General features: G+C 40.7%; 1 protein-coding gene across 1 annotated transcript in view; it reads right to left on the bottom strand.

Annotated features, from left to right (window-relative positions):
- The window catches only part of ARHGAP18 (Rho GTPase activating protein 18), a 171,603-nt gene extending 163,879 nt beyond the window's left edge, over nucleotides 1–7,724 (bottom strand). Inside the window, exon 1 of the mRNA XM_014533792.1 lies at nucleotides 7,607–7,724. Coding sequence (XP_014389278.1) covers nucleotides 7,607–7,650 — 44 coding nt within the window. The 5' untranslated portion in view covers nucleotides 7,651–7,724. The remainder of the gene's footprint in view (nucleotides 1–7,606) is intronic.
- Nucleotides 7,725–12,130: the final 4,406 nt, after the last annotated feature.

A 12,130-nucleotide genomic window follows, 5' to 3' on the forward strand; every position in this document is an offset into this window, starting at 1 on the left:
TGATTATGATGTGTCAATACAGGTTCATCATTTGCAACACATGTACCACTCTGGTGGGAGATGTTGATAATAGGGAGGCTGGGCATGTGTGAGGGCAGGGGGTACATGAGAAATGTCCTTTCAACTTTGCTGTAAACCTAAAAGTGCTTAAAAAAATAAAGTCCATTTAAAAAAACACCAACAACAATGTTATCTATGCAGGGAATGAGAAAAGAGCTCTGATAGGACTATTACTATTAGTTGAGGGAGCTTAGAATGTAAAAATAATGCCAGTGAGACATCTGATACCATATTGTTGTTCCAATTGTGATAGTTCTGTTCCAATAAGTCACACTCTCTGGCCCATTAATTCAAGAATCTCAGCTCATGGTTTCAGGATTAAGTGAAAGAATTGCTTAAGTGAGCCCACTCATCCCTATATCTTCCCGAACTAATGAATATCTGGTACATAGAAGGCATACAATCAATATTGGGTAATAACATGAATGAATAAATTACCACTGAGTGGCTACTAAAAAAAAAAAAAGAAAGAAAGAAAAGAAACGATGCTTTAATAATGATATAATTACTCCAGGAATTTAAAAGGGAAGATTGATGAGCTCTGAGAAAGCTAATGTTAGGTCTGGCTCTCCAGGAATGAATAAAATTCTGTAACTTGGGGAAGAAGAAGAAAGGTATTCTGGGTAGAGAAAACAGTAGGTGCAGAGGTAGAAAGCTTAAAATGAACACACAGAAAAAAACAAAGATCAACACAGCTAGACCACGGAGTAAACTGGTGAAAGAGGAAGGAGATAGACTTAGAAAACGAAGGCAAATTGTAGCTTGAATGTCTCAGAAGTTCAGAGATTGTCTGGAGAGCATTGAAGGAGAATGCTTAACAACCCAGTTAAAGATGGAAGGAATTTATTGAACCAAAATAGTGTTCAGTAGAATGGATGAGAGGAAAGATCGGGGAAACTTTTCTGAACCTGCATAGATATTCTTTCCTATCAGGTGAAAGATCCTAAGAAGATTCTCCCCTTTCTCAGTCAGGAGACTTTAGAAAGGTAAGATTCTTACCTGAGTCAAGAAATACAACAGGAGAAGCAACCAAAGCAAAAATAAATCCTACTCTGTTGTAAATATGTTGAATTTCAGATGTTTGGGAAAAGATCACGTGTAGTCTCAAATGTGTATTTAATAGAGGAACCTATATGAACCCATTCTGAAAGCTTGAAAACACAAAGCAAACAAACCACTAATATTTTTAAACAATAAACAAGATATGACACACTTGTAAAATGCATTGCATTTTTAAACCAGAATAAGAGGTGAAAAGGGCACATTCTTGGAAAGCCAGAGGAGACTATTGCAAGATTACTCCCTTTCATATTTCAGGAAAGGGAAGTCCAGTTCTTTTCTTACTGATACGTACTTCTGGAAGGTAAAAGAACCATGACAAAATCCTAAAAAAAAAATCAATGCTTGGTCCTCCCAGCCCCAAAGATTTCCTCGGTCCACTATGGGCCAGGGCAGGCCTCCCAAGTTCAGCCCCTTACCAGGCTAACTCTAGTGACAAGATTCCAAAAATGGTGCGGAAGTTCTAGTAAGCAAGTCTTTGCAATAGCAGGGATAGTGAATAATACAATTTACATATACAGCCCTGGCTGGTTTGGCTCAGTGCATCAGCCTGCAGGTCCCGGGTTTGATTCCGGTCAAGGGCACCCATTTTGGTTGCAGGCTCATCGATTTCTGGCCTTGGCTGGGACACATGCAGGAGGCAACCAATCGATGTGTCTCTCTCACATCAATATTTCTCTCTCTTCCACTCTTTCTAAGAAAAATTAAAAATAAAAATAAATAAATAAAATCAGTGGAAAAATACCCTCCAGTGAGGATTAACAAAAAATAAAAATTTACATATATAGTCAGAAGGTCAAATTCAGCCTTCTTAATCCCACGGAATGTAATGGTAGCAATTTGAGATATGGGAGGTGATAGTTACTAAAGACAGAGTAAGCCATAGGTCACTGGGCCCAAGGGTATGGTGTACAGTAACACAGTTAATGAATAAATGACTCTATGGCACATAAACTTATTTTTCCATCCAGACTTATAGCAAGCTGTTTTCTAGTTTAAGCCAAAAGAGATGTTTTATCTGAATATCCAGAATAAACCAGTTTCCTAAAATAATATGTTGGCTTCAAAAAGAGTTCACAGGATACCAAAAATATCATATGTAAAATTAAGTGGTAAGATCATAAAATATGTCATTTATTTGGGGGCCAAGTCCCAGTATTTTCTAAGTTTTCTATAGGACAGATACCAAAAATATTACATTTGGGTGGTAGGGTTATGATTTAGTATCTTTGGGGACATTCTGTGTATTTTCCAGGTTTTCTACCACAAAATATATTACTTCCTCAATTGAAAATAAAATATAATTTAACAAACAAAGGAAGTTTACACGCACTGATTTCCACCTCTACTGCTACCTCCTTAATTCAAGTTACCAATATCTTCTCTCTGTCTACTGTTATAGCTTCTTCCCTGGTCTCCCTATTTTCCCCCTTAGCCCTACAGTGAATTCTCCATTTAGCAACCAGAATGCTGCTTGAAGCTTTAAAGTCCTCCAGTGGGTTCAATGCACTTAAAAAATTCAGTCTCTGGGAGACCCATTGACCTGGCCCTGGCCTATCCATCTAACTCTTAACTTCTACTTCTCCTCACACTGGTCTGTAATCTTCTCCTCTCCACCATCACGCTCCCCCGACCCCCAATGCCTTTCTCTGTTTTTGCTACACTATATCTGTCTCTAGAACAGCAGTTCTCAACCTGTGGGTCGCGACCCCTTTGGTGGTCAAACGACCCTTTCACAGGGGTCGCCTAAGACCATCCTGCATATCAGATATTTACATTACGATTCATAACAGTAGCATCATTACAGTTATGAAGTAGCAACGAAAATAATTTTATGGTTGGGTCACAACATGAGGAACTGTATTTAAAGGGCCAGAAGGTTGAGAACCACTGCTCTAGAATAAACTAAGCAACTAGGAACATGTACACAGACTTCAATTCCATTCTTATCCCAGATCAAACATATCTTCAGAGAGGGCTTCCCTGCATACCCCACAGAAAGTCACACTCTCTATTATTCACAGCACTTACAACCACCCTGATATTATCTTATTGTCTCTTTCCCCATGTGAACCACCACCACACTGTAATTAATATAAGCCCCTTCAGACCAGGAACTTTATCCATCTTGTTCAAAAATCTATCTTTATTTATTTACTAGAGGCCCAGTGCACAAAATTTGTGCATGGGCGGTGGGGGGTCCCTCAGCCTGGCCTGCAACTACGCCAGTGTCCCTGGCCCCGGCCTCCAGCCCAAGGCCCCTCCCCTCCTTCTGCACGGCCGAGGCGCAGATGTTGGGCTTGTGTTGCCGTAGCAACGCCGCCAGCATCCCACCCCAGCCACTATGGGCGCCACCATCTTTGTCACAGAGTGATGGTTAATTTACATATTACATTTATTAGATAGGATTGTCATTGATTTTAGAAAGAGGGGGGGAGAGAGAGAGAGAGAGAGAGAGAGAGAGAGAGAGAGACATCAATGTGAGAGAGAAATATCAATTGACTGCCTCCGCATGCACCCTGACTGGGACTTGAACTCAACACTTTCTGGTGTATGGGATGACACTCCAACCAACGGAGCCACACAGGCCAGAGCCAAGCAGCTATAGTTAAATATCACAACAGAGCTCATCATATAGATGCTCAATAAACATTTGGTAAGGAAGGCAGGGCAGCTAACAACTGGAAAGGTTTTACCTGAACATTGCCTTCAAGTTTATTTTATAACTAGAGATCCGTTGCATGAAGATTCGTGCAATAGGCCTTCCTTCCCCTGGCTGCCGGCACCGGTTTTCCTCCGGCCCCCGGGACCCAGGCCTTTGGTCCAGCCGCAGCGGAGAAGCCAAGCCTCTTCAGTCTTCAGTCTTCAGTCATCTTCAGTCTTCACTCCATGCCTGCATATGCAAATTACCCCGCCATCTTTGTTGGGTTAATTTTCATACTCATCCTGATTGGCTGGTGGGTGGAGCGGAGTGATGACCAATTTACATCTTTCTCTTTTATTAGTGTAGATGTGCTTGAGGCAGTTATTAAGATTGTGCACTTTCTTTCTCAGCATGCCACGACATTACCATTGCCAGTTTGTGTGATATACTGAAGTAGACACAGGAAATGGGGATTTAGTTAGGGGTGTTTCTTTGCATGCTTCTATGGGGGACTTCTTAGAATTGAAGGTCTCTAAGAGATTCATCAGGTTAACTCTGCAATGACTTAAGACATTCAATAACCAAGACATTCAAATATAATAACACAAGAAACTTAAAGATGCAGGAGGAAGAAGTGGAAAATAGACAGTGATTTGTTCCAAGAAATGCAGATATTCAGATTCCAACTGGATTTGCCCCCTTGAAGTGAAGTCATCATGACCTACCTTTATTCCTCCCATTCCACAGAAAACAGTGTCACAGAGAAACAATACCAGCCTTATCTTCATTATCCTCAAATCTTTGTATGTATCTGTGTTCCCAAGATAACTTCCTAGCATTAGCCATTTGAATGTGGCTGGCTGGGCTAAAAGCTAACTATGTCCTTGAAGAAGACACAGAATCCCTGGAATTTCGTAGATGAATATATCAACCCTGGAACTAGTCTGATATTTCTGGCTTCTTGCCTAGACTCCAGTTAAAATTTGAGTATTTCTAGTTCTAGTTGAGGTACAGTTATCCTTTCCCCAAGTTGCTAAAACCAAAGCTAGAAGTCACCCTAAGTAATGGAACATTCATTTATTAAATCAAAAGCAATCAGTGTCAAGAACTTACACTTCCTTACTATAGAAAGATAGTTGGTTCATTTCTTTTTTCTGCTACAAAAAATCTGAAGTGAGGGTAGCTGAGAAAGTTCTATATTTTGTTAATATTAAAACATTTCTGACAATGTGGCTCCTCTCTTGGAAATACTTAGGCTATATCTTGGCCTAGGTTTTGAGAATGAACAAACGTGACCGAACCCTAAATACTAGTTAAGTCTACCTCAAAGATAGTGGTAGAAATAAAAAAAATCAGACATAAGTTCTTCCTCAATGAAGGAAAAGGCAGGAAAAAACATACATAATAGGACTTAAGTTCTGGTACTCTTTGATTATTAAAGTAAAAATAAAATCCACTATATTTCAAGCATTTGCTTCACAGACAAAGCCACGTTAAGGGGATTAGTGAAATTCCACTTTTTATCCTATCTGATACAGAAGAGACATCAATGGTGGGTAGTGAGATTGGGGGGCAGTGAGATTGGGGCAGGTTAGGGACAGACACAGAGTGTGGGACGGCCCCACCACCATTCTCACCTCTTAAAAAGGGAAACATAATGACTTGCACTGAAATAGTTTTACTTTTCATCGCATGTCATACCTGGATGCGAGGGGAGGGGAGGTGAAGAAGAACTGTCTACCCACTCCTCATTATCCCGATGCAGGAATAACTTTTTCCCCTGTCTCTTCTTCCACCTGATTGCTAAGGCACTGTTCTAGGTGATTGCTGATGGCAGTTCCTAGCAGTAGGACAAAATTTAAGTCTAACAGAACAGGAATGATCACCATTGATGAGGTGGCAGGAAGCACCTCCCAGAAACCATTCCACAGGGTGAGACCACCAAGAACAAGTAGAGAGAGGTTTTGGAAGTCAGTTTTTCTCAGTAAAATTGTGGGTCATTGGGAGCTTCTGAAAAGGATGCTTCTTATGTTAATTGCACTGAAGGACACCTGGGTTGGGATTGGCTGACCTCCAGCCAGTAAGAACACGTAAAGGTCAGAAGTCAGACTACTAACATCCCAGGACCCGGGCAGCTTTTGTCTTGCCACAGGACAGCTGAGAGCTCAGAACTTGGGGTGCTGCAAATGCATAAAGTTGAGGTATTTACATCAGAAAAGGGAGGAAGGAATGGATTTCTCCTAGTCCCCAGGCTAGTAAGGAGACTTTAAAGAACTTGGTCCCTACTATAGAAGAAAGCCGATTGACTGAATCCCTACAGAATAAACTAAAAATAGAAGGTTTTATCTCCACACAAGCTAGATCCATTACCCTTTCTTACTAGAAGCTGTTCGCTTGGTCATAGTTAAATGGGCCCACAAGAGAATGGATCACAAACACTAAATTATGTTTAAAAGAAAGCTTTAAACATGATAATCTGTCCAGAAATTCCAACTTTTCCCCTCCTGTCAAATATTTACCACTGAACATCAAGTATTTTCTTGTCTCCCCCCCATTCCCCCCGCCCCCCCCCCCCATCACTGCCTGATTGATAATCCTGTTGTTTTCATTTGGTAACAAAAGTTCTTTACTGTTTTAGAGAAATAACACATGGCTACAGTTTTAATGCATTGTTACTAATACCTTTATGTTTAGATTAAGCAGGAAATAAATCTAATATCAGATTAAAAAGAAAACACTTTCCTGCCCCATTTGATTACAATTGCTAAATGTTAGGCAATACTTCTAGACCTACTATTGCTTATTTAGGATTGACTTGGAAAAGTGATCCTTTCAAAACTTCCAGCCAAATTAATAGTAATGAAAACTGTAGCTTTTATTTCATGACATTCTGGATAGTTTTTTCTTGGTAGTGCAGAGTTAAATCCATTTACTAGCAAGCTCTTGGTTTATGTTCCCACAGCCTCCTCTCTCTCTCTCTCTTCTCTTCTCTTTTACCTGAAGAGCCATCTGAAGATGTTGACTCCACAGTTGCCATAAAAAAATGTTAATCTGCAACCACAAAGTGACATTTTGAATGTTTCTTTACTTTTGAACTGATGCCTCTGGGAAAAAAGCCATCCTGCTCAACATCTGAAGAATACGAGGGGTGCTAATTTTTTACTTTTCTTTAAATTTGTGGGCTCCTATTTATTTCAAGAGGAAACCCTGAACACTGGTTTTTATAAGTAACCAGATAACTGTAGTATGATTATTTCCTTTCTAGTCAGCTTAAGTTCAACGCTGATCAAAGTTGATGCAGAATTTTAATATTTTCAATTTTTCTGTGTTGGCTGTAATTGAAATCATACTCATCTTGAAAAGGCTACCAATTATGATTTCCATTTGCCTGTATGTCATGAGTACCTTTCCCCAGATTATGACAAGAATCTTTTTGTTTGTTTAAGTACTTTTAACTTCATCTTGCAAACAGAGACCTATATTTTAACAAGCCGAGTCCAGAACAGGGTCAAGAATAACAGGGGTAAGAAGTTAACAAGAATCTTTTTTTTGTTTGTTTGTTAAGTACTTTTAACTTCATCTTGCAAATAGAGACCTACATTTTACCAAGCAGGTCCAGAACAGGGTCAAGAATAACAGGGGTAAGAAGTTAACACTAATGATTATTGTCAACCTCAACCTGAAAGGATTTTTAAAATCATACAAAAAGTCCCTTTTCTCCGGCTTCGTTAAAAACAAACTTGTGAGAACAAGGCTAACAGCGAACAGACCTTTCTCATCTGTGGCTTCCAGAGCTCAGACATGCACCGAAAAGAGGAGAGCGTGCAAAGGTGCCCTCCTTACCTGAGGTGGAAGCAGTGCACCAGCTTCGTGACCACTGTCACCATCCTTCCCAGGGCAAGAGCCGGGAGCGCCAGGGTGACAAGAAGCGAAGGAAGAAACGATGATCTGAGCCGCTGCAACAATCTCGCTGCGGCGGCTGCAGCTGAGGACGGATGCGGGAGCCTCAGCCGATTGGGCAGAGATCCGCTTTCCAGGAACTGGGTCTTCAGCTGCGGCTGGAGCCCGATGCTTCCCCACGCCTAGCGGATGCCAATGCTTGCTGTGAGCTCAGAAAGCGGCCGGCTGCTGAGCATGCTCGGTTCCCGGCTCCTCCAGGGCCTTTCAGCGGGACGTGACCTCTCTTGCTGATCTGAGAAAAGGAGAATGAGAAGTGCGCAGAGTGTGAGCTGTAGTGGAGGTACTTTCTTGAACAAGATCACCTCGTCCCCGTCTACCCCTGGGGGGAGGGGGTGGGGGGGTTGAGGGGGAAAGAGGAAGAAGAAGAAAAAATAACGAAAAAGAAAGTAAAATATATAGAAAGGAAAGGACACATGGCACTGCACTTGGCAAATATTTTGATGGATAGGTTTATAGGGATGTTTGGAAGCTAATAGTAGTGCTTAGTCTTTAACTCTTTCCCTGCACAACTACCATAAGTTGCCTCTGGGGTCAAGTATGTGGTGTAGACACTGAAAGGCTTTTAATCCTAACAAATCACTGTCGCTCAAGAAATTGGTATGGAATTGCCTGTATTTGAAACTCTAGGCGATGGGTCACGAATTAATTGATCTCTACACACGTGAAATCTGCCTATAGGCAATGGCTTTCTTAAGTCTTGTATAAAGTAATTGTGCAATTTTTGAAAATTAAATGTTAACAATCTATATTATAACATACATTTTGAAACGTAAATCATTCAGTGGAAGCGGAGAATGTTGCTTATTCCTAATTGTGAACCCACAGCCTTTCTCTGGGCCTGGTGCATGGCAAGTGCTCCATAGACGCTTGTGTGAGTGAAGTGTGGGTCTGTCAGATCATCTGTGAGTCACTCCCAGGGCGGCTGGAGTTCTTGAATTTGATATGGGCCTAAGTCCTGACCCTTGAGCTTCTCAGCTTTGCACTTGGGGCTGGCCAAGTATTTGGAAATAGAAATACACTAAAATTTTGTCATGTAAGTGTTCAATGCATAAGCAAAATTGGCTTTTAAATATGATTTTTATGTTTGTGTTGTTGCAGTGTATGTGTCTCCTTTATATATATTTTTTAAGGAAGGGAGAGGGAGAGAGAGATAGAAACTTCAGTGATGAGAGAGAATCATTGATCGGCTGCCTCCTGCACACCCCCTACTGGGGATGGAGCCTGCAACCCGGCAATGTGCCCTGACCCCTGACTGGGAATGGAACTGTGACCTCCTGGTTCATAGATCAGTGCTCAATCCCTGAGCCACGCCAGCCGGGCTCCCCTTTTCTTTTCTCTTCTTTCCAGCCCTCTAAGATGTTTTTTGCCAAGTGGAGCCAAATCCAGAGCATGTTCTCTCTGCTACTATTGAAGCCGGGGACATGGACTTCATGGTTTGCAGATGACAAAATTATTTCATTTTGAAAATGTCTAGCCAGTCATTTCTGCCAAGTCTGTGCAAGGTGAATCCACGTGGCTGAAATGAACCTATAGCCTGAAAGAAGGGCCCGTGAGAGTCTATACAGAAAACATGGGCGAGCTGGGAGTCAGGTGTTTCTGGAATCCTTACCAGATGCCACCAGGCCCATTAATCCAACCTGTTAGGCCAGAAAAGCTCTTTCTCTCCCTCTTCTCCCCCTTCCTCCATCCTCTGACTACCTTGCACTCTCCCTTTAAGACTCAGGTGCTGCCTGAGTGCCTCCAGAGTCCAGACGCCTTCCTGGCTCTCTCCACTGTGCTGTCTCCAGTGCACAGTTTTATCACCACATTTTTCAGATTGTCTTGAGCTAAATCATGCCCCACCATGAATTCCTTAAGGTTAGAGACAATGCTGGCTGTTTGCATCTATATCATTTTATCCCTCTGCACCATGACTGGCTTTCCTGTGTTTTCAGATTATATTGAGGCACCAGAGGGAGTCCTTCTATTGTGATGGCTAGCGAGAAAACAGGAGGAGTTAATCTAGGGACATTTCCAAAAGAAAGTGATTCCAGAAGGAAAATTAATTTTTTCAATGTAACCAAATCAAAGGTTTCATAACCTGAAAGGAAGATGCAAATCTGCTTGTGCCGGTTTGATACATACAGATGACTAGGGTGGAGCTGTTGATGCTCTTGAATCCCTGCTTCTCTGTCCTGAATAGAAATAGAAGCAGAAGTGGAGGCCTATCTGCCCTTGTCATGGGCTGTTTGGGCCACTCATTCTATTTTATAGCAGAGGTTTCTTACACTATCTTCCTCATTCAGCTCCTACTTTTTTTTTTTTTCTGTTCATTTTAGTATTGCAGTGAATCTGGTTCTCAAAGGTTACCCATCATCAAAGCCAAGATTTTTCTCAATTTGATGACAAAATTACAGCTATCTTTTCTTTGGCACCTTATTCACTGTCGGGCACAGCTAAATTCTTTTTTTTTTTTAAATCACATGTAATCACCACAAGAAGTATCTTTTATAGCATCCATCACAATTTTACATTTTGAATTTACAGTATATGATAACATGTTTGCCGATGTCAAAAGAAAACCAGCTCACAAACAATAATAGGTAATGAATAGGGACACAAAATATTATCTCTGATGATGAAACCAAGGCTTTGCGAGCCCAAGATAATATAGCTAATAGGTGGAGTCAGCAGTGAAGTCCATGCTGCAAAATTCATCAGTGCTTAACCAATCTAGATTATACCTCATTCCTCAGGTGTACCTGCCCCAAGGAAATATGGCTGGTGAAAGCTGGAGGTGGCGGCCAATTACAAGTCAGCTTCATGCCAAAGCCTGGGCTTCCACTGCTTCACCATCCCCCGCCTCCTCCATAGAAGTCTTTCCTCTTTCGAATTCCCTGACATTGCGCCTTTCTGATTCCTTTCTTATGTGCATGCTTTTTTAGTTAAGATTCATAGCCTTCCATTTATTCATTCTGTTGTCACTACTTTGGTTACCAATTCTTGTGGTTGTTGCATTAGCTGTCCAGCTAGCCACCTATTTTAATCTCTTACTCTTCAATTCTTTCTTCATCCTGTCCCTAAAATTCTCTTTATAAATTTTCTTTACCATCACAATAAACATTACTGGTTGCCTTGGCAGAGTTCTCTCAACAAATTCTCTCTTTCTCCTAACAAGTCCCCCATTATGATTATTTCTCCACTTACCCCCCAAATAGTCCAACTGCCCGAGGAGAAGTTGTCTGGTCTGATTAGTTTAATGGTAATGCCACACCCCTTTCATTCATTGGGTAAGGAAAGGGTATGTGACCCAATTTTAACTCACAAAGAGGACAGGCATGTTGGCAACAGGCTTCAGGAAGGTTCTTTTCTTGTAAGAAAAGATTGAAAATCTACTAATGTCTCATTTTTAAACAAGTAAGCATGCAGCCCCTACTGCTACTGGAAACATCTTTTCAGCTTGAAAAGATCAGCTTTCAAAGAAGCCAGCTTTTTTGTGTGTGATCAATTTTTAATTAGCATTTTCCTTTATTAAAAATATAAGAAGAGAGAAAAGAAAATAGTTTTGCATTAAATATTAATATAACTTTTAACTCCTGGCTATGACTACATCCTAAATATCAGCCAAACTCCTTACAGCACCAAATATAAAGCACTTCTTCCAAACAAGTTCACCTAATTAGGAAAATGTTTTTCAAAGGAAATGGAATTATCTTGTTTACTCTGCTGTATTTACATGTCTTTCATAAAGAGGTGTTTGGCAGTAAATCTAGCTGTTGTTCAATGAGCATACCAAAATACTTCTTCAGAGTCTGAAGTTCTGCAAAGAGCAGAAACATCCACACCAATTTTGTCTCTGAAAAGATATTATTACCGCTTTTTTGTTGTTGATCTAGAGACAAAGAATTGGAAAAAATGGAATTTTATCAAAAGCAAGTTATAAATTCACTTCCACAGAATCTTATCCTATAGATTTAATAAACTATAAAAAATAATGGGTTAAGGAAGGCTGGGGGTGAAGGGGTAAGAGACCAATCAAAGGACTTGTATGCATGCATATGAGCAAAACCAATGGACACAGACAGTAGCGGGGTGAGGGATTGTGCTTGGGGAAGGGGGTGGCAGGGGAGAGGTCAATGGGGGGAAAAAGGAGACTCATATAATACTTTAAACAATAAAGAATAAAAAAATTTAATGGGTTAGGAAAAAGAAACTACCTACATGCCTCAAAGTATTTTGGATAAAGAAATTGATAATTATTTACCGACTGGCAATCCTAGGTGAGCTCCCCTTGGGTAGAAATTCAAATGAAAGACTTAAACATTATAAACTGTGTTTGTCACAGGAAGCTGTCATTCAAAACTCAAAACAAGCTGGCCCCACATCTGATTGGTAAGTGTTATTAACTACTGTCCATTCAACACCTTA

Source organism: Myotis brandtii, unplaced genomic scaffold, assembly GCF_000412655.1.
Source record: "Myotis brandtii unplaced genomic scaffold, ASM41265v1 scaffold123, whole genome shotgun sequence".
Lineage (NCBI taxonomy): Eukaryota > Metazoa > Chordata > Mammalia > Chiroptera > Vespertilionidae > Myotis > Myotis brandtii.